The following is a 23,164-nucleotide window of genomic DNA, read 5'->3' on the forward strand; positions in this document are numbered from 1 at the left end:
ACCTCTGATCTAGAGGCTCAGTGAAATTTAAGTTTGGTGTTTTGGGGGTAATAAGATCACTTCATAGTGGGGTATACTTTTCATCAAAAGACATGTAATGTCTAATGGTATTAGCAGCAGTTGATGCTGAAAAATATTAAGTGCTTAGTTGTAAAAATGTGTATGTGAATTCCTTCCAACCATTGTTAGAATTGGTGGTTCTGGCTTATTCATTTGTTGAAAAATATCAAGCATCTAGTACAAATCAGTGTTCTCATGTTGGGATTCAGTGTTAATTAAGGCATACAATGACCTTACTGTCATGAAGTTTACAGATAAAATATCAGAGATAAATGCTATGATGAAAGTAGAGTAGTAGGTTAATATAATTGGGAGTGATTATAGGATATTTCTCTAGACTGGCTAGTCAGAAGGACTATGAAGACGTGACATAAACTTGAGATGTAAAAGAAAAATGCCAGCTGTGCCCTTTCCTAGAGTAACAGAGCTCCAGGAAAAGAGAACTACAATAAGAGGACACATGTGGGTAGTGGTCCTGAGGTGGGGACATAGTGGGTGAGAAGGACCCTGGTAAGAGATGAGGTTGTAGAAAACAGGCAGGGACCTGATCATGGAGGGCCTTTAAGGCAGGGTATAGAGTTGAGTTTTCTTTTCTAGGTGCAATGAGAATACACCTAGATTTTAAGCAGCGGTGTGACTTGATGTAATTTACATTTTTAAAAGATTTTTCTGGCTTCTGGGTAGAAACTGAATTGTAAAGTTAGGGGGTGAGAGTAGAAACAGGAAGACCAGTTGGAAGGCTTGTTTAATAATCTAGGCAAGGTATGATTATCCAGGGATGTATAGTGAAGATGGAGAGAACCTGGAGATAGGTTTGGAAGTAGAATTAGCAGAGCCATGATTGGGTTGGGTGAGGGGAAGAGGCCTCAAGAAGATCATGATTTTTGGCTTGAGCAACTGGGTGGGTGGTGGTGTCGTTGCTGAGATGGAGAAAATTTGGGGAGGGGCAGGTATAGGGGAGAAAATCAGTTCTGGAAGATAAGTAATTGATTAGTTTAACAAATATGTATTTGTATATTTTTCCATAGATGATAGTATTCTGTTGATTTGGCATCATTTTTAGAATCCAAAAATACCTATAGCTACCACCAAGAGCCTAGTTCTGCCTGTTTTAGCTTGTTTATTTGGATAGAGGAGTGTCTTGGGCATATAGTAAGTAATTGTTGATCTGTAGTTTAAAAAGTTTGTAGTATTCTGGAAAGTTTGAGTTATTTATCTTTCATGTATATGTGTGCATATATGAACACAGGTATGTTTGTGTGTGTGTATAAATATGTAGTTAGGTATAAAATTTTTTCCTGTTTCTCCTGGGTACTAATATGTTTACATACTTTCACTTTCTGCTTATATATTTATGACTTCCAATTTTGTAGGGTCAATTCCTAATTTCTCATTGACTTGTCTAGTTTTGTATTTGTACTTACTCAAAGGACATACAGGTATTACATTGACATTGGCAGTTGACATTTGGAAAGCTGGGTTCATTAATCCTGTATCTTTCTAATTTTTCCCTGCTGCGTTCTAGGCTTGGCTACCTCAAAGTTATTTTGTCCTTGATCCTCAACCTTTAAATCCAACTTTCAAAAAAAATGTACTGCTTTTTTTTTCTATATTTCTTTCCAAGTCATCATCTTATACCTAAATCCTATTATTGCCACTCTAAATTAAGTACAGACTTCCCCTGCCATCTGAAAGTAGAGCATTCCTATGAAACCTTTTGTGAGCTGAAATGGCATAAACTTAAATCAAAGAAGCAATTTACCTAAGCATTACCTTAGGGATACATCTTGCTAGCAGATGCACAAAGTAAATTGAGATAAAACACAGGTGCACATAGAAATAGTTGAAACCTGTGGCGTCTTGATGCTGAGATGCTGAGTGTAGTTCCTGGGAAAGAGCTTGCGGTGCAGTGTGCTCAAGGTGTGCTGCCTCTGTGATGGCTCATGCAAAGCAAATGCCAAGTGCCATTTTAGCTTTTCACCCTTTTTTTGTAAAAGCAAAAATCTTTTTCAGATTTCCTTCAGGTAGAGAAAACACATTAATCCAAGCCTTTCGTAAAAAGCAAAGTTGTGTAAATAAACTTTTGAAAAGCAGGGGCACCTGTATTTTGAAAACTGAGCTTTCCATGACTCTTCACCCTTATCTCTTACTCTGTCCTGGTCTGTCATAAACTTGTTCAAGCATAGTTTTCATTTTTATCTCTCAACTTCGTATTATAGTGAGGCTTTGAAGATACTAAAATGTTCCTTTTTTCACTTTACATTTTCATTTAACTTTTCTTTATTTTCTTCTTCTTTTTATTTATTTATTTACCTTTAGAGAAGGAAGGGAGGGAGAAAGAGAGAGAGAGAGAGAGAAAGAGAGAGAGAAACATCAATGTGTGGTTGCTGGGGGCCGTGGCCTGCAACCCAGGCATGTGCCCTGCCTGGGAATTGAACCTGCGATGCTTTGGTTCGCAGCCCGAGCTCAATCCACTGAGCTATGCCAGCTTGGGTCATTTAACTTTTCTTAACAAAAACTCTGAACTAGCCAATGTAATTAGTTTGCTGTTTACTCATAGAATACGTTTCTACTTCTATAGCTTTGATATATCATTCCAGGCAAAGGGAGCAGCTATTCCAAGACATAGAAACATGAAGCTGCATGTAGTATGGTTTGTTTGTTTGTTTGTTTGTTAGTTTGTTAGTTAGTGGCACCCATAAGCACCACACCATACACCTGCGACTGTCAGTAAACACTGTCTAATGGAAAGACATTTTTCCCTTTAGGATTCAGTGCGCCTGCTAGCTGTGGAAGCTTGTGTCAGTATTGCCCAGTTACTGTCTCAGGATGACCTTGAGGTTTTGGTGATGCCTACACTTCGACAAGCAGCAGAAGATAAATCTTGGCGAGTTCGCTACATGGTAGCGGACAAATTTTCAGAGGTAAAGTTACTGCACTGACATTTTTTTAAGTACTAAAGAAGAAAACCAAGAAACCCAGAAATTTGTTGTTGTACCACAACAAATTAACTTTTGAATGATTAACTTTTAAATTAACTTTTTTGAATGATTAATTTTATGAATGAAAAGTGTTTGTGGCAAAAATGTATACCTGAAGGTGGTGCTATTTTGTTCATGTTATTTTGTTAGTATGCATTAAAACCTGTACAAACTCTTTTATAGCTCCAGAAAGCTGTGGGTCCTAAAATCACCCTAAATGACCTCATCCCCGCCTTTCAGAACCTACTTAAAGACTGTGAAGCTGAAGTCCGAGCAGCTGCTGCCCACAAAGTAAAAGGTTAAGGCGTCAATTTATGTTGCAGTATGGGTTTATTTTGGTGCATTTTTTTATGTCAGTGAATTTTGTATGTTTTTTGTTCTAGACTGTGTTTACAAATAAGTGATTTCATGGTGTGGAAATGTTGCATTATCATATAAAGTTACTCCCACTGTATTTAAAACCAAACAGTGAATTTACCTTGTGTATGTAAAAAAAAGCTTTTTCAGGTTGGATTAGTGTGACACATTAAACCACATTAGTGGTTTATAGATTGATGAAAAAGTCCATGTAGAATAAAAGCCATTTTACCTTCTTGGAGATTATTTGCTTAAGCATAAAATACGATTCAACTTGAAACTTTTCGTTGATAAAATTGGTTAAATTTCTTCATTTGGCTTGTTGTAAATGGCTCTGTGTGAGCATTATTTTTTTTCTATTTCTATCTTTTAGAACTTTGTGAGAACTTGCCCATTGAGGGTAGAGAAACCATAATTATGAATCAAGTTCTGCCCTATATAAAGGTAAAACTAACTTTAGTTTACTTTTAGTTTTACTTTGCCCTATATGAAGGCAAACCTTACCTTGTTTTTTTTTGTTGGTTTATTTTACCTTAAAGCTCTTTGAGTTTAAAGGTGGACAAGGGATGAATAGGATAGATGTGTTAATGTGTGACATTGTTATTTTCACTTACTAGTGCGTTATAAGTTGTACAATGCTCTTTGGTGCATATGGTTATGTTATCTGAAAGATGATATGAGGAAACTATCAACTAACAATGTTGAAATAATGCCGTCTTTTTAAATTCCTTGGGAAATTATATTGAAGTTTCTGTTTGTCTTGCAAAAAGGAAAGCCTTTTAATTTTGATTTTATTTTAGGAATTAGTATCTGATACAAATCAACATGTCAAATCAGCTCTAGCTTCTGTAATTATGGGATTGTCTACCATTTTGGGCAAAGAGAATACCATTGAACATCTTCTACCTCTTTTTTTAGCTCAGTTAAAGGATGAGGTGAGTCTGGTTATAAATTCTGTTGCTTAATAGTTAGTGATTTGGTTTGGTCTTAGTTTGGGATTTCACTAAAATAGAACCCAAAACAGGGATGATAGAATTTTAAAAAGTAACTTACTTTAAACCAGTGACAGTCCTTGCATTTGAGTGTGGGTTGCAAGTTCCCCAGAAAAGGGGCACAAGGAGCCATTGATATAGACATGAAAAATGCCTGCGCATTTTCTTTGCCTGATTCCTGCTGATAGGCACTGGCGTCATCTTTTTAAACTTAATGTATCTTTTTTATTAAAATTTTATTTTATTTTAATTGTTCAAGTACAGTTTTCTGCCTTTTACCCCCATCCCAGCCCATACCCACAGCCCTCCCCACCTTTCTCCTGTTTCCACCTTCCCTTGTTTTTGTCCATGTGTCTGTTATACTTGTTCCTTAAACTTAGCGTATCTTTGTCTTAAAAGTTTCTTTCATTTAAATTTAAATAGAATATCAACATTATACTGATAGCTAACATGTACTGGTAAAACTGTATGCCAGGCATGACCACAAATGCTTTGGCATGTGTCATTACATGTTTCCTCACGGCGATCTTATGAGGTAGGTCTTCTTATCCCCATTTTACAGATGAAGAAGCTGAGGCACAGAGACATAAAATGACTCACCCAGGGTCTTTTGGCAGATTCAGGATCTGAATGCATGTAATTTGATTTCAGAGCCTGTGCTTTTTACCGTCTAATAAACTGTTTATTAAGAATTCTGGTTAAGAGCAGTTACATTTTTATGCTTTGAATTATTTGTGTACTCAGTATTCAGTATGTCTTCTGAGACTATACTTCTTTTTTACCTGAGTCAGTACTTTTTTATTTTAAACTTTATGGCACTTTTTAAAAAAGATTTTATTTATTTACTTTTAGAGAGAGGGGAAGGGAGGGAGAAAGAGAAGGAGAGAAACATCAATGTGCAAGAGATACATAGATCGATTGCCTCTTGCATGCCCTCAACTGGGGACCTGGCCCGCAACCCAGGCCTGTGCCTTGAATGGGAATTAAACTGGCAACCTTTTGGTTCGCAGGCTGGCACTCAGTTCACTGAGGCAGGGCTCTTATTTTAAACCTTAGCAGTTTTTATCTCATCAGCATAGTAGGGAAATGTTGGGCAGAGAGCTTGATTTTTATATGTGTTCTTTGGGATTTGTATTCTTGTAGTGTCCTGAAGTTCGTTTGAATATCATCTCCAATTTGGATTGTGTAAATGAAGTGATTGGAATCCGTCAGCTCTCCCAATCTCTTCTTCCTGCCATAGTGGAGTTGGCTGAAGATGCCAAGTGGAGGGTCCGGCTGGCCATCATTGAGTACATGCCACTGCTGGCCGGCCAGCTGGTGAGTATGTGTGCCCCATGAAGTGAAGGGTAGATCAAATAGTAGAGCAGATTTATCATGGCAAGTCAGAGGCTCCAGTGACTTGTACGATTATGTTCATTTAGATGCATCTAAATATGGTAGGTCCTAGTTGCCTGTAGGATGGCTTTTATTTTCTTTAGTGTGTTAACTTCTAACAAAAAGGAATTACAGAAACACATTTTGCCTCATTTCACCTTGCCACCATCTAAAAAGCAAAGCCATAGAAGAATATAATGTTTCTTGGTATAGAACATATGTTTTGTGTTATTTAATGTCTCTGTGATTCTTGCTCAGAGCAGCTTCCCTGTTTGCCTGTATGCTGAGCAGTATGTTCTTGGTTAATGCTTTTTCTGTGTTCTGGTTAAAGGGGATTGAAGAATCAGGCTCAAAAAGGAGTATTGAAGTTTTTAATGCTGATATTTTGGCCATAGTCCACATTATCAAACTATTTGTCACTCTTTGAGTTTGATTATTATTTTTACTTTAACCATGTTAATTAAAATTTCAGTGCTGTTTTATTGCCACAACTTTTCCTTTCTTCTTCCATACATGCACTAGACAGTTCTAAATTTGCCCTACCCTTATCCTGTGGGTAGCATGTATTACACAGCATGTTGTGAGTGTCTGTTGAAAACTAGTTGAGAAAGTAGACAAGTGATCTCTTTTAGGGCAGAGACTGTGTTCAGTGTTTTATTTGCAGTGCCTGCTATAGTGTCTGGCATTAATCAGGCGCCTGGGTATTTGTAGATTGTTAGATGAATGCATACCTGAGTATTTTTTGAGGAAGCTCATAATATCATGTCAGTTTATAGATAACATTACTGCAGTTTGTTTCCTCTCCCCCATGCCACTTCCATTCCTTTCAGATCATAGCATATGGGATTTATTTTTTACTTTTTTGGACCCCTGACTTCGTATTGCTAATTTTGATCTATTTAATTTATGAAATGCATCTTATGTTTGTGGCATCTGATAATGTTTTATAAAATTTGAAGCATCCCGGTCTTCAAAATGGATGTCAGAAATATTAGTATATAGCTAAAAGGGTCAGGTGAACCCTGGCCTGGTAGCTTGGTTAGAGGGTTGTCCCAGTACACCAGGGTTGCAAGTTCGATCCCAGGTCAGGACATATACAAGAAACAACCAATCAATGCATAAATAAGTGGAGCAACAAATTGATGTTTCTCCCCCCCATCCCCCTTCCCCTTCCTCTGTCTCTTAAAAAAAATAAAAAAATAAAAAATAAGTAAAAGGGTCAGGCAAGGTCATCTTGTCACCTTTTTTTCCTCTGTTGCTCCCAAGTGCTGAGGATCATCTTCTCTTCTTCACTGGTGACTGTCATGGATCAATGACCTCTCTAGAGTGGAAGGCAGCAGTGGCTAACTGGTTGACTAAAGACTGAAACAACTGTCCAGAGGGGAGGGTGAATTTTAGTACTATTTTTTAAAATCTCTGATTCTCTTAAGATGTGGAAGGTCAGCAAAGGTTGGTGGTTCTGCGGAGGACTGTGGAAACAAGTAGATGGTAACTGGCTGACTCATACCTTTTAGTCAGGTGTACATGCATTGGTCATGAACATCTTGTTAATACAACTTCAATGTCTTGTTAGTATTATACATTTTATTTTAATTTTTTATCTGTAAAGATTTTTGTATCAGGTAGTCAATTTATAAAATTCTTTCAAGTCTTTCTGGATGCCCTGGTTTATGGGCCATGCTGAATAAATGTAAAGTTAAACCACAAAAATCAGGAAATAAAAGTTAAGAGTCAAGAAAAAGCAATAATGTGAAATGAAAAAGAAATCTTTGAGCGCTGACATGGTGATCTAAGTGTATGCTAAAACCTGTTCATGATCTATTATTATAAAGCCATTTTTTTTTGTAAGTCACTTTTCAGAGCACTGAAACTTTGTACTATATCTCTTTATTTAAAATATATAATCACTATTCTGGAACTTTCTGGATCCAAAGACCCCAAAAGGGAGGCACTAGGAAAGCATGTGTCACAGCATCCTCTCACATGGTACAGAATTCCCCCAGTGACAGGTCTGTGTAAATCAGCTCCAGGAGCTGTCCCCATCCTGTGCTGGAGTGGCCACCTGTTGATAGGAAGAGCAAAACTGGGAGAGCCAGGATGGTTCCATCTGTGCCTTTGTGCTAGGCTACGTCACCTGTAGTGTTATACCTGCTTTATCCTCCTGCTGCTCCTCCCATCATCTTAGAAATACTCTATTTAATTGGAAATATCTGTTAATATTAGTTTCTTCATTCTTAATGATTTCTTATGATCTTGACTAAAAGGAAAAAAATTGAGAATTCCTAACATTATTGACAATGAAGTACAGGTTGATAGTTACAAAATAGGCACTGGGACATAAAGGAAATGTAGTCACTGATACTGTAATAACTATGTATGGTGTCAGGTGGATACTGGAAATATCGGGGGAACACTTTGTAAAGTATGATTGTCTAACCACTGTGCTGAAAACACCTGAAACTAATATAATAATGAATGTAAACTATAACTTAAAGAATTTTTTAACTAAAAAGGTAAAGAAAAAAATCTTATTGACATATATTTTCCTGGGTAGTTTAAGTGTTACAAATAATGTAGATATTGCTTGGCAGACCGTCTGTGCTGCATTCTTTCTCCTTATCTGCAGTGTTGTATCTGGCTCGTGGCCACCCGGTTCTCATCCACCTAGCAGAGCCTGGGCCATCTCACTTATGCTTTCTTTGTTTATTATTTCTGTCCAATAAAATAGATTTACAGTTTGTAAATCAAATCCCATGGTATTCCTTTTCTGGCTGGTTCATGAATTCAGCTTACTTGGAATCATGTATTTATTAGATTTCAGATCATTTTGGTGTACTATGAATAGATCATCTTGATTTCTAAACGTTGGAGATGTGTATTAACACAATCATCTGTATCCATAGGGTGTGGAATTCTTTGATGAAAAGCTAAATTCTTTATGTATGGCTTGGCTTGTGGACCATGGTAAGTAAATAAGTTAAAAACAGGTTATTATGGAATGCTCATATTTTTTGCATATATCCCATTTTGTTTATGTATTTCTTTTTTTAGAAATGAATCCTAATCTGACCAGATATTTTGCCTTCCTAGTGTAGGGGTGAAGAAAGACTGATTAAAATCCAGTTAGCTTCCTCTGAACACAAGTTGGACATTTCTATTTTCTACCAATATTTTTCTGTCTTAAACTTTATTTTGTGCATAAATCTCTTTGCTGTGTTTCTAGTCATTGTATTACATTATTTTCATACTATCTCTTTCATACATATACACACTTCTTCTCTCATGGTCTTCTGCTTGGCGATGCCGTCTGGGTTGGACAGGGTGTGCAATCAAATGAAAGGCCCATGGGGAAGAAATGGCTCCTTGGCTTGAGTGACATAGAAAAAGAGATACACAGTGGCATAGTAAGGAATTGGAGAGGGAGATGTTGGCTGTGAGCTAAGACAGAGAGGGCCTAGACTTCTGGTTTTGGTGAAAGGCAAGCTTACTACCTGTACTCTTGGCTGCTTGCTGCCACAATAAGAGGGTGAGTTGTGAGCTAAGGGCGGGGTCAGATGGGACAGCATTTAGAAGATAGGTTTCTCAATACTTTAACTTCTCTTTGCATTTATAATATAATTCACAAAATCCTTTTCTTCAAATGCCACAAACTTACAAATGAAAACTGGTGCTGCAGCTTGTCAAAATAGACAAGACAATTGATATTTTATATAAAACCATTTTATATATTAATTTGTTAGCAGTTGACTTTTTGACAAGGTCTTCGTGTGGTCCATGTGTCTCCTCTTGTCTTCCAGGAAGTGGTGGGTGGGAAGGGTGCCCTCTGTACCAGTAAGGTCCAGTGTCAGGCCCCAGATCCAGACCAGCATCTTCAGTGCAGTTTGAAACCTGCTCAGGCCCCGGGCCATAGGAGTTCATAACATAATGTCCTGTGAACTTCAGTTCCATATTTTGGTGGATATGGTAGGCATTCTCTTTGAGTTCCATAGCATCTTATGTGTACTTTATGTATTGAGTGTATCTCTGTTCTTCTGTGGCTACTTATGCCTGGGTATTTGGGAGGAGTGGGAATATTTACTGTATCTGCTTGGATATGTAGGTGGTTTTGTTAAGGGCATATTCGGATCATATGGGAGGTCAGTCATATAGTTAAGAGTGTAAAGGGGAGTGGTTGGAAAAAATGTGCAAATCTCATAAAGGCATATATACATAGATAATTTCATTGTCTTCACACTAGATTTTGAAGACTTTCTTTTTTTCTTATCCTTTAAAGTTAACTTTTTATAGCCTTTTTTCTTTTTAAATGAAATTTAAGAATTGGCAAATCATAGCAAAGATTCCTCTTTTTAGAAGAGAGGAATTTAGTGTTTATGTTACTTCTGGTATGTGTAACATTAGGAAGAATGACATATCCCAGAAGATTCTATACTTTTCTTTGAAAGCTGGCTTTCTAGATTTATTTTGAGGAACTTTTAAAGTCCTAATATTCCACAAAGAGTTATATTCCCAACACCCTTTCTATGTAGGATTGCGCAAAGTAACATATTCCTTTCTTTTTTCTTCTAATACCTTTTTCTTCCAATTTGGGGGTAGGAGAGACGTTTGTTTGTTTGTTTGTTTTAGTAGCAGTATAATAAAGTGAGCATCGTTTGAACCAACGAAATACCAGCTTTGAAATTGTTCTGTACTTAATTACATGGAATTTTTGTTGTTCTGTTTTGACATTTTCCATAACTACTTTGTATTGATCACTGATCAGTGAATTCTTTGGAACATTTTTCCTCATTATTAAACTACTAAAAGAATATTGTGAAGAACACAGAGAAATATAAGGAAGAAAGTATCACTCATGGCTGTTCTTGTGGTTGAGTGGACAATATTGATGGGGGAGGAATTTAGAAGGAGAATTTATTTTTAAACAAGTTGTAAATTAAATTTATTTTGAATAAAGTATATGGGCAGGGTTAAAGAAGGGGAAATTATTTTGTATTGGCAAGGGGGGAAATATCAATGTTAGCATATATAGAATGTGGTAGACATTTAGAGGAACCTTGTAAGTCAGGCAGACCTTGAGGGAGAGAGGCAAAACAAGGAGAGAGGACAGGCAGAACTCTGTAGTGGCTTTCTTTTTTTGGCAATAAGATTGAGAGGAGTTAAGAACATTGTAGGCATCTGGCCAAGCAGAGTTGAGTGCAGTTAAGAAAGTATAGAATCTTCTGGGGCATGTCATTCTCACTAATGTTAAATATATATCAGAAATAATGTAAACACTTTTTTTAAAACAGCATTTTTTTTTGCTATGATTTGCCATACTTAAGATTCATTTAAAAAGAAAAAAAATTAGGCCATGAAAAGGTAACTTTAAAGGATAAGAAAAAAGAAATAGTCTCACAAGTGTGTATGTGCTGTCTTTGGTTTCCCTGGTGGTGAGATCCCTTCCTCTGGTAAGGGCATTAGGATAAGAGAAACAACCAAACAAACTAAAAAACAGAATAGGAGAAGACATCTGTGCTGTGGCTAGCTCCACCTTTGGGGAGGCGGTGTGGAGGGTGGTTGTGCCAGAGACAAAGACTATATGCATGTGAAGGGAGAGCATTTGTATTGTGGATAAAACAGTTGACTTGAACTTCTGAGAGAATGCTTCTAAATATTACTGACAGGTTGATTCCCCACAGACTTTGGTCAGGTGTGTGTTGGTCATACGTAGTTTCTTGGCTATTCTCTCTTGCCTGTTTTTATTAATGGCATTGCCCAAAGGGCTCTAGAGACTGGGAAGAATTGGCTATTTCCTGTCTGGAAGCTTTATATAAATTTTCCAGGATTGGGGCTGTGGCTTAGCTATTCTTGCTTATCCTATCACCTAGGTGAGTTGGGCCTACCTGGAGAGAAAAGAAGGAGCAGTCAGTACACAGCACCCTAGATTTGCTATCCAAGTCCCAATTTTGAACTGTATTGGACCTGTGAATCAACTAAGCAGCAACCCTGTCTGTGTTCAATGCTGTGTATAGCAACCAGTTGTTCAGAAGATTGTAGCTTCGGCCTTTATTTAGATTTATGATGTCTTTGATAAATGATCTTGTAGGGTATTAAATGTCAAGGTGGGTACATTTATTCACAGAAGACACTTGACATGGCTCAACATAAACATTTTTAAGGGAAAATGGGCAAGATGGTCTGAAGTTTTTTTTTTGCTGTTGTGTAGGTGACCACAGTGGCCCCTAAACTACCTCCTCGTTGTCTTTCTCCCCTCAGTTGTTCTCGTCACGGTTGGGAGGATCTTGTCAAAATACCACACTGGTCAGTGGGTGACAACTTTGCTTTAAAAACCCATCTTTTTTTTTTTTCCACAACATTTCAATGTAGCTTTTAAGGTGTTCTGTGTTTTTGGTCTGCCCTAACCGTCCAACCTCACGTTTTCCCAGATTTCAGTTCTGTCCTTTGTGTCCTGGATAATTTTTTTTACCCTTTCCAGGAATTACCATCCTTTTCTCACTCCTTACACAAATCCTCTCTGATCTACGAGGCCCAGTATAAGGTCTCTCTTCCCCAAAGCCTTTTTAGACCTTCCTGTTCCCTCTTCTCTAAACTCCAGCCCTCGTGGTCATTACTACACAATTTCATACTTTATTATAATCAGTCTTTAACATGTGATTTCTTGGAGTACGTTAGCGTATGATCTTGAGGGGAAGTATCTTATGTATTCTTTCTGTAACATATACATAGTGGTCATATTTGTTAATTAATTAATGGTGCTTATAATGAGCTCCTTTTTTCTTGGACATATTACACATTTTGAAACTGTAGTAAGACCAAATCAGTGTTGTTACAAGTTGTAGCTAAGCATGTTTGCCAGTGCAGTGTGGCTAAATTTGGCATGTGTTTGCAGAACTTTGTGTTTGGTTCATCTTTGTTGATGGTGTAAGTAAACTAGGTTATGCTTTTCATGTAAGCAGCATGACAGTGTGGTCTTCCCTTCTTCTACAGTGTATGCCATTCGTGAAGCTGCCACCAACAACCTCATGAAACTGGTTCAGAAGTTTGGTACAGAGTGGGCCCAAAATACCATTGTTCCCAAAGTGTTAGTGATGGCAGACGACCCTAATTACTTGCATAGAATGACCACTTTATTCTGTATTAATGTAAGTATTATGTGGCTTTTATTGCTAAGCTCAGGCGTCAAAGGGCTCTATTTCTGAATTCATATATTGTCTTCTGTTTGGAATATATATACATACACACACATATATAGATGCATGTATTTTTTTTTTAAAGACTTTATTTTTAGAGAAGGGGAAGGGAGGGAGAAAGAGAGGGAAACAAACAGCGATATTCAAGAGAAACATTGATTAGTTGCCTCTCACACGCCCCTAGCCAGGGCCCTGGCCTGCAAGCCAGGCTTGTGCCTTGACCGGGAATCAAATCTGAAACCTTTTGGTCTGCAGGATGACACCCAACCCACTGAGCCATGCCAGTCAGGGCTGAAATATATATTTATACTGATTAATTTGTACAGTTAAGAGATGAGAGAAAATGTCAGTTTTTCAATTCATGTTAAAATTTGTAGTAGTGATGTCAGTTGTGAATTCTAGTCTAATTCTGTTTTTTTTTTTTTATGCTGCTTTGTATACTTCATTTAGTGCTCAAACTAGAAACATTTGGGGATATTTAAAAGTATTTTAAATGTGCCCTCTTATTTCTTTTTCTAGGCACTGTCTGAAGCCTGCGGTCAGGAAATAACCACTAAGCAGATGCTGCCCATTGTGTTGAAAATGGCAGGAGACCAAGTGGCGAACGTCCGTTTCAACGTGGCCAAATCTCTACAGAAAATTGGACCAATTCTAGATAATGAGTAAGATTTTCATTCTTTTTATTTTTGTTATTCTATTACAGTTATTGGTATTGGTACGTGGGATATCTGAAATTTTACTGCCTGTGTTTTCTGCTAGGACTTTCTTGGTATCATGACTTGTATTTAAATCTTTTATCCATTTTGAGTTTATTCTGGTGTATGGTGTAAGTTAGTGGTCTAGTTTAATTTACTTTTTGCATGTACCAGTCCAGTCTCCCAACACCAGTTATTGAAGAGACTATTTTTACTCCATTGTATGCTTATGTGCCCTTTGTGAAATATTGCTTGACCATAGAGACATGGGTTTATTTCTGGGCTCTGTGTTCTGTTCTGTTGATCTCTGTGTCTGTTTTTATGCCAGTACCAGACTGTTTCGATTACAGTGTCCTTGTAGTATAGTTTGATGTCAGGTATTGTGATCCCTCCTACTTTGTTCTTTCTCAAGATTGCTGAGGCTATTTGGGGTCTTTTTTGGTTCCATATAAATTTTTAGAGTATTTATTCTAGATCACTAAAGTATGCCATTGGAATTTCAGTAGGAATTGTGGTAGGAATTGTGGTGAATCTATAGGTACTGAGTAGGATTTTATATTATTCTTTTTTTTCTTTGTCTGAATTTTTTCCTTTGCTTAATCCCTTTATCTTTTTCACCCAACTCCCAATCCACTTTCCTTCTGATGATTGTCAGTGAATATTATTCTCATTTTAAAAGTAGATCTGAATTTTTACCTTATATTGGGGAGTAAAACTAGAAATAAATCAGGGATTTTACACTTTACCTAAGGTGTAGGTTTGAAGAAATAATAAAGTCACGTAACTAATTTTTTAGGGTGTCCACTCTTTTATACTTAAACTCAAATATGTGTAGATCATTGTCTGAAGCTATTTCTGCTGAGAACTTTGGATATTATTTTAGTACTTATCAAACCTATAGGTATTTTAAAATACTTTTTATTTTAACCTTTAAAAATTACTTTAGAGCATATATACCATAGAGCGTTTTTCTGACCTAGAAGACTGCCTTTCACAGATGATACTGTTGGATTTTAGTGCTCTGCAGGTGGAAGTTAAGCCGGTACTGCAGAAGTTAGGCCAAGATCAAGACATGGATGTCAAATACTTCGCACAGGAAGCTATAAGTGGTAGGTCCTTCTGTTTTCTGCCTTACAGCTTTTGCTGTGATTGACAGAATGTGAGTGATGTTAAGTGGGTGGGGCGATGAGCACATGGGAGACTGGGAGGGCACTGAGATCCTGGAATGCTGGTGCTCCGTGGCCCACCACTGAGCAGGCCGTTTTCTCAGTTCCATGTCAAGGCTGGGCAGGAATGGGATTCTTACTGGTAAGAATAGTTTTTCAGTTAGATTTTAAAGGGTAACTTTTTGGTTAGCCTGACAGAGAAAAGAAGCCACGACAAGAAGTTCATAGTCTCCTGCTTGTGGATCATTGTTGCGCTTAATAGTCACGTAGATGGTTCATGAACTTTCTGTGTCACTAACTTGATTTTGTTTGGAATTTTCCAGTGCTTGCGTTGGCATGATGAGGAACAGGAGGGAAAAGACTTTACTAAATTCTTATCAGAGATTTCTAGTCAATGTGTTCTTAAACTGGGTGGAGAAACAGTGAACACCTTCAAGACCTCGTCCAAGCAAATGGCAACAACTTACAAGAAAACAAATTTCAGTGACTTGATTCTTTTCTAAAGATGAAATGGGATTGTTTTTACTTGTCTTTCTTGTTGCAATAATTATAAACCATTCTTTTTGTTTGTGACCAACTCCTGATACTCAGTACAGTCGTTTCTTGATTGTCTCCTAGTGATTTATCCGGCACTATTTGGGCTCCTGCATCCTCGCTGTTTCATCAGGCCCTGGCCACTGAATATTCCTGCCTGGGCCCAAATGGGTTCGGACCCAGGCATGAAGTGGCGTGATTCTCTTGGTGTTTACTTATATCTGTGTGTGTCTCCATCATTCCAAAGTTTAAGTGTACATGGTTTAGAATAACTTATTTTTCAAACCCTCTATTTGGGAGACACACTGAGATTTAACTATAGAGAAAGCCACATTTTCCTTGATAATGATGGTCTTACATGAAAGGAGAATGTGGAAGCTCAGAGTTCATGTTTGGTTGTTTTGTTTTTATTTCCTTGATTTTGACTGTAATCATGTCACTTAGAAACCTGAAGTGCAGATGTGTCTTGCTGCTAATGTGTGATGTTAAAAACTAACTGAATTTCCATGGCTTACACCACTCTGACTGCATTCAGAAATACTCTCTTCCCCACTTCCGCCCTGAGAAACTTAAATTTTAATGCTTCCTAATAAGCAGTAGTTCTACTGTATCTTTGTAAGACTGCAGTTTTGTATTTCTAATGAGGAAAGGAACCACTGGTGTAATACTGTGAGGATTTCCTGCTTTTAACATCATTCTGCTTCCAGCTGTGATAACATCTGGTCCTTGCTACATTGTGCAGTTGTGGCTTTCCACACTGAAGTTTCATTACTACTTTTTGGTATGGGTGATGCTGGAGTCTTATCATTTGAAATCTTTGTTTTTCTGCTTTTTACAGTAGAACCTCATTAATTCCTCTTGGAATTTAAGATGAGTAAGCCAGAGGAAGGGTTTCCTGGAGCAAAGTAGTATGTAAGGAAGCCTATTGGGTCTGAACTACTTAAACAATTTTAAAGCTCTCTTTAAAAAGCACCCTTTTACCAGTTGATACTCCAATTACTAATCACTCTTTTCAATTACATTAAAAAAGCTTTCATGAGGATTTTTATGAGGCCACACTTTTTTTTTAGATGTATTCAGTTTAGTCTTTATCCCTAAAATATATTCATTTGTATTTCTTGGAGAATTTAAGTATTTTTTCATTTAAATTTATTTACATTGTCACCTAGTTAAACTGGCCTTGTCCCCAATGAATTTTAATTAATGAGGTTTTATTGTAGCTTATTTTTCTCAGTGCTTCCTGCTATGTAGTTAGCTTGTTTCCATTTTGGTTTTGGAATTGTTTTTTTTATTCATAACCTCTTTTAAACCCAGTGAACCTTGTTCTGTTTTTTGACGTCCCAGAGATGCCTATAAAACTTTGTACATTAAACCATTACATAAAGCCAAGTTTGAGCAAGTTACTTTCAAGTTTGTCTTTCTGTAGAAAAACAGAACGTTTTACATCAGAAATTGCCTGCATTTAAAATTGTCAAATTACCTTATAGTAACTTCCAATTTTATTACTTTTGGGACTAAGAATTAAATGTTTTCCTAAGCAAAAAATTTTTTATACATTTTCATTTTATATTTTAAAGTATTATGCTATAAACATTTTAATTTTAGTTTCATGGTTCTTTTGTTACCTGTAGGTTATGTTCCTCTTCATTGAATTTTATATTTCAGAGACTGTTGTCTTGATTCTTGAAACACATTTGTACAACTGTTACTTTACTCTTTGATTGGAAATGCCCTTATTTTGGGGATAGAGTTTTAAATGCCCTGGTATCCTCCCTGGGAGCCCTATACATTGACCTTGTGCCCTAGGTCTGTGGCAGTGTCCTTTGCTTTTTCAGACATGGGTCAGGGAGCTCAGTGGGGCTCTGCCCTTTTAGATGACTCCCTAGGGACCTCATTGCTTCCTTATGACTTAAACAGTAGGCAGTCTCATTTGTTTCTGTTCAGAGGAATTGTTTTTTGGCTTATAACTAGATCATTTTCTCCACGGGTTATCTTGGTTTCACTGGAATGTAAGCTCCAGGAGCTTGGAGAGGGCAGAGATTTTTGTCTGTTTTGTATTCTGCTGTATCACCAGCACCTGGATCAGTGTCTGGTGTACATAGGTGCTCAATAAAAATGTGTTCAACGCATTCCTACAGTCTGTCCTCTGATGTGTTGCGATCGTGGAACAAGTCATCAAAGGTGCCAGACTACGTCTCGTTCTCCTATTGACAAAACAAGAACAGGTTTTACTGCTCTTAAGAAACATGCTTTATGTGACCCTTCTCTAGTACCCTGTCTCAGGCAACTGTTCATTTGGATTGGAGCAATTGCCCCCAACATAGATTGCTGCAGTGCTTTCGTCCAAGGCAGTTCACATCAGTTGTTTGGTTGATTAGGAAAGGGATGCAGAGACAAACATACAAACCTGTCAATACAAATGTCTCAACAACAACAGAATTCACCTTAATGTTTCTTTGTATAATTTGTATGGAGTTTACTCCTCACAGATTTGAGAGACCAGATCTTTCTTCTCTGTGCTGCCGAGCGGGTATGAACCCAAAGATGCATCCTGTTTCATAAGAATAAACAGGTTAATGTGTGGTTTCTTTTTTTAAGATTTTATTCATTTTTATTTTTAGAGAGTGGAAAGGAGGGAGAAACATCAGTGTGTGGTTGCCTCTTGCACATCCTCTCCTGGGGACCTGGTCCACAACCCAGGCATGTGCCTTGACTGGGAGTCAAACCAGCGGCTCTTTGGTTCTCAGGCCAGCACTCAGTCCTCAGCTCATGGAAATACCAGAGCTTGACCCCTGTGGTGCATGGCCCTGGGGGTCTTGGCTGGACACTTGTCCTGACTCAAAACAGGCAGCAGCCTAACCTGTGAGCTGTGCTGTCCAAGCACTCGCGATAACACATAGACCTCCAGGGGGGAGAAAATGTCATTGTGGCACAATGGCTAAGCTATGGCAATGCTTGCTTGTTTCGATTTTGTTTGTTAATCACTATGTGGTCACTGAGTTGCCCGTCAGGTACTTTTCTATAGAAACCACGTTGGTGCCATCCCCACAGAGACGGCAGGGCAGGGTTGCCAAAATGCGATGGGTGCCTGTCCTGCCCTTCTGCTTTTTACTTAAATTCCTCTCACACTTTTGACACTTTTTTTTTTTTTTTCATTTTGATACTCTTACCTTAAAACCTATTTCTCCACTGCTTGGATATAACCCTGGGGGGAGAAGGACCTATTACCTCCTTCCCCTTGGTTTAACAGATGCAGTGATTGTGGTCTGATGACATGTAATTTTTCCCTCTTGCTTTTCCTATTCCTGTTTTCATCCAGTTCCTTGCCCCTCTATCCTGTTCACTCACATGTCTCCAATCCTTTTTTGTACCTAGAACAGTCCCTCTTTATCCCCACAAGCCTGCTGTGTCCAGGAAATTGCATAATGTTCCGTTGAGATGGAAATCTGGAGGAGGAAGAGAGCTTAATTGCTCACTGGGCAGAAAAGCCAAGTCATTTCTTTCTCCAGAGTTGTTCTTTTAATCTGATACTATCAGTGCTGAATGGATCCAGGTCTTTCGTGTCTGACTGGGGCTCTGCAGGCAGGCTGTCAGTGACAGATGCAGGGAAGCATCTAGCTGGTACCGTAGACTAGGTGGAGTGGCACTCTCCTTGGCTCTTGAGGCAAAGCACCTTCAGTAAGGTCCTGGTCAACCTGCCTTCTCTGCCCAGGGGACCTGTCCCCACTGCAGTGCTGGAACACCGAGGGCATCCTGGCTAGGAAGCAGAGGTGGGCATAGGAGGGGCGTGTGCTGGTGAGGAACAGTTACAGTGCTGCTGTCTATCTCCAGCGGTGGCCCAAAGGCTGAGGAAGCTAGATTTTCCTGTCAAGGGCAGTGAAGAGCCCAGCGCCCCTGGGGCTGACAAGAACCACTTCCTGAGACCCAGGGGGCCTGGAGAGGACACTGGGAAGGTAAGTGCCACAGACCCCTTGGGCCTTAGTCCTCCCTTCTCGTGGACTTAGGTGTGGGCAGAGGACAGCCAGCAGGGCCTGATGTTATCACAGGCTGGGCAGAGTAGTGGTACCTTTAACCCTGTCCCTGAGAGATAGTCAAGTTTTTAGGGCCGAGAGAGGATACACAGCTGGGCAAAAGTAGGTTTACAGTTGTTTGTATGGAAAATACTATAATTGTAAATAATGATATAAGAATAAACTTTTGTATACTCACGACTATAAACCTACTTGTCTCCACTCTGCAATTTTAAAGCCTGTTGCCCTGTTTCTTATCTTCTGTTCTGGGAATGCCTTCTGTGGTGGAGTGGACTTTCCAGAGCTTGGTCATTGCTGTGGCTTGAGGTCTCTCCCCTTCTGCCTAGTCAGAGCCAGTGAGGCCCATGCAAAGTCCAGAGGGGTGGTTTGGTAGAGTTGCTTATGGGCTGTTTCCACTTACCTCACAGAATGGAGACAGTTCTTATTTGCTACAGTTCCTCTCAGGTCGTCATTTCCATTCAAGGAAAAAGCCATTCCTGTCCATTTTACTGTGTTCAAATATTTCACAAGCCCCATTGGATGCCACTCTGGAAAAGGTGTGCAAAAATTCAAGTTTAAGCAAAGTTGGTGTCGGCCACTTGTCCTGGGGCTGTTCGTTAGGAGAGCAACTTAAAACTTACAGATACATTCAGAAAACAGCACGAGGCGCTCAGCTGCCTTGTGCTGAGTCCGACTGCATTTGGTTCGTATGGAAGGTAATTGGCATTCTCCCACTGCAGTCAGTTTGCTCAGTGAAGATTTTAACGTCAAAAAGTTTGCCTTCCAAATCTCCATGGCTCTTCCTTCATTAGAGAGGAAGAGGGAGAGGAACATCAATTTGTTGCTCCACTTACTGCTTGATCATTGTATGTGCCCTGACGGGATTGAACTCACAATCTTGGTGTATTGGGACGATGCTGTGACCAACTGAGCTACCCGGTTAGGGCAGGCTTTTCCTTCATTTCATGTAAACTGAGGCAATGCGAACTTCTTCCTGTTGTCCAGGCTCTGAACTGCCAGTTTTCATCCTATAATGTTCCTTTCCTGCGGTGCTGTGCATCGCTGTCCCAGGACCTGGGATGCCAGGTGGGTCTGAGTCAGGCAGCTCTGGGCTGTCCCTGTGGAGGGAGTGCTGGGGTGAGCTCACAGCCTCAGCTAGCCCCTGGGCCCTGACAGATGCCCCAGGGGGTCAGCCCTTCCAGTCCTCAGTCAGTTTCACAGAACTTGGCCTTAGGGAAGACATATGTTGGCTGAAGGAGCAGGAGTAATAGTTGTGTTTTTAGATCTAAATCACAAGACTACCTTGGGAAGAAACGAGTTACGTTTTCCTACAAATTCAGGGTCAGCTGGTTGTGCCATTAAATGTATGGTGTGCCCCTGATCTTGAGCAGGGGATGGGTGAGGACGCACCCTCCCCCTGCCTTGGCAGACTCACTCAGGTCTGCAGGTGGTCTTGTCATGGCCACAAGCAGGGGAAACTGCCACCATTCTTTGAGCCTCCAGCTTCAGTAACTGTGCAGGCAGGCACCTTGTCAAGCATTTGGCAAAACCTCCCTTAATCCTCACAATAACTCTAGGTGGTATAGGTGGTGTCAGCTCCATTTTCAAGTGGTTGTGAACATGTGCAACATCCAGACCCTACCCCCAACCTTGCTGTGTCTACTTGGGGGTCTTCCTGCAGCACAGGCTCAGCCTTGCTAGGCCTATGAGTCTGCAGTTCATTTAACCCAGAAAAACTCCTTGCCTTGTGATGCAGGGCTCTGGATTTTTTTTCCCTTAAAGAAAGTGACCTGAGGGTGAGATAGGAAGGGTATTGGCTGTTGCCAGGCAGAGCCCTGCAGGTCAGGGGCCAGCAGCCAAGTGAGTGATCCAGGAAGTCATCCAATTGCAAACCAGAAATCATTCTTAACCCCTCACTCACTGTCTGTGCTGAATAGCAAACTGGCCCAACTGCCTGAATGGGGTCAGAGTGAGCCTTGGCTGCTCAGAGCCCTGGGGAACTGCCCTTAGTTCTTGGCTGGCCTCAGGCTGCTGTGGGAGCCATTCAACCTCCCGGGGGCTCAGGCCTCCTTGGTCCAAGAGCCAACGGCCTCAGTGGGTGGGAACCAGTTCCTTTTGGCGAAAGGTGCCTACTTGGTCCCTCACAGACTGGCCCTTGGTGTTTGCAGAGACATCTCTGCTCTGGATGTTGCATGTATCTGGGGTGTTGTGGCCACGTCGCACGCCCCTGTCAACTCTGGGTCACCTCAGCTGCTCCTTCCTGGTGGTGGACAGGTGGTCTCCCCTCCTGGCCAGTTGGGACTGTCCTGGACAGTGTGCCAGTTGCTCTCTGATGACACAGCTGCTGATGGGCCTCTGTTAGGCAAGGGTTAATAGAGGATTTGTTTATTGAATCACAAAGTAGCTGTCACATGATTTTAATCAAAACACCATTTCCCTGACAACAGTGATGTCACTCTTGTTATTGCAGGAAGGAGCAGCTGTGAGGGATATTCAGTCTCCATGCTGAGCTCAGGTTTAGAGACCGAAGGTTATGATTGAAAAATTTGTTTTCATTGATTTTAGAGAGAGAGAGGATGGGGGTCAGGGAGAGTGAGAGAGAAACATCAATTTCTTCCACTTACTATGCACTCATTGGTTGCTTTTTGTGTGCATCCTGACCAGGGACCCCCACCCTTGGTGTATAGGGACAGTGCTCTAACCAACTGAGCTGCCTTGCCAGGGTGAGACTGAATCAAGGGAAGCATCCAAAAGTAATGGTTGTAGTCTCCAACTACTGAATCCACCCTCCTCTTCCTCTTCTTTGTCTGGATGGTCTGTGCTGCAGACACTGGCAGAGCCCAGCCCCACACCCTGTGTCTCCACGGAGGCCTCACCTTCTGCACACTGTGCTCTTTCTACCCTTGTCCCACTTCTGATTTCTGTTTTCCTCATTTCCCCAAACTCAAAAAGTCTCTGGGGCCCCTAGGATCTCCAGCCTCTGCCTTCTGACATTGTCTCCCCCCACCTCCCCACCCCCATTAACACTTGCTGGTGAACTGCTATTCCAGTTAGCCTGAGGTGGGGGTCATTCTTCGCTCAGGACTCTTGGCTTCTTTTGGAACCAGCTTCCTGGAGGAGGAGGGGCTGCCTGTCCTGTCCTTGTCTCCTTGAAAGCAGATTAAGGGGACCTGAGTGTGGCCTGAGGGTCTCCAGGGCAATTCTAAGGAGCTTGGCTGTGGCAAAGCTAGAGGATTAGTTCTCTTGAACCCAGAAAGACTATACAGGAGGCCTGCGCCCAAGTGAACTGCGGACTGACAACAGACCAAAGCCCGGGGAGGTCAGCAGTGGGCTGGTCATGGCCAGCTGGGGCGGGCTCCTCAGGCTCCAGCCTCCTCTTCACACCTGTTCCACTGTGGGGCCTTGGGGACCAAGCAGCTGTCTGCAGAGGAAGACCCCCAGGCTCCCTGACCCTTCTCTACCCAGGAACAGGACATAAAAGGTGAAGAAGGATGAAAAAGGCCTCTTTGTAGGTGTGACCAGATGCTCTTGTGTCTGTGGCATCCATGGCTGTTGCTGCCAAGGACTCATCACTGAAAATGAAGAAATATTGGTTAAAGTTCTGGGGTCTTCACCTGGAACTAGTACTCAGAATAAGACAGCCATTCCTTTTTCTTTTTAAATATGTTTATTGACTTTAGAGAGAGAGAAAGGGGGAGAGTGAGAGTGAGAGTAACATGGATTGGTTGCCTCCCGTATGCACAAACTAGGCATGTGCTCTGACCAGGAATCAAACCCTCAACCTTGTGATGTAGGGGAGGATTCTCCA

At 40.2% G+C, this 23,164-nt stretch overlaps 1 protein-coding gene across 2 annotated transcripts in view; it reads left to right on the top strand.

Moving 5' to 3' along the window:
* Positions 1 to 23,164, top strand: part of PPP2R1B (protein phosphatase 2 scaffold subunit Abeta) — a 36,544-nt gene that overhangs the window by 6,999 nt on the left and 6,381 nt on the right. Inside the window, exons 6-15 of one of the 2 annotated variants that reach the window (XM_028515779.2) lie at positions 2,829 to 2,984; positions 3,225 to 3,339; positions 3,772 to 3,842; positions 4,199 to 4,333; positions 5,534 to 5,707; positions 8,668 to 8,728; positions 12,749 to 12,903; positions 13,471 to 13,613; positions 14,664 to 14,755; positions 19,178 to 19,299. In XM_028515779.2, the coding sequence (XP_028371580.1) occupies positions 2,829 to 2,984; positions 3,225 to 3,339; positions 3,772 to 3,842; positions 4,199 to 4,333; positions 5,534 to 5,707; positions 8,668 to 8,728; positions 12,749 to 12,903; positions 13,471 to 13,613; positions 14,664 to 14,755; positions 19,178 to 19,299 (1,224 nt within the window). Of the gene's footprint in view, positions 1 to 2,828; positions 2,985 to 3,224; positions 3,340 to 3,771; positions 3,843 to 4,198; positions 4,334 to 5,533; positions 5,708 to 8,667; positions 8,729 to 12,748; positions 12,904 to 13,470; positions 13,614 to 14,663; positions 14,756 to 15,135; positions 17,484 to 19,177; positions 19,300 to 23,164 lie in introns of those variants that run through there. The other variant, XM_028515781.2, reaches the window with a different exon arrangement.

Source organism: Phyllostomus discolor, chromosome 6 (genome assembly GCF_004126475.2).
Source record: "Phyllostomus discolor isolate MPI-MPIP mPhyDis1 chromosome 6, mPhyDis1.pri.v3, whole genome shotgun sequence".
Lineage (NCBI taxonomy): Eukaryota > Metazoa > Chordata > Mammalia > Chiroptera > Phyllostomidae > Phyllostomus > Phyllostomus discolor.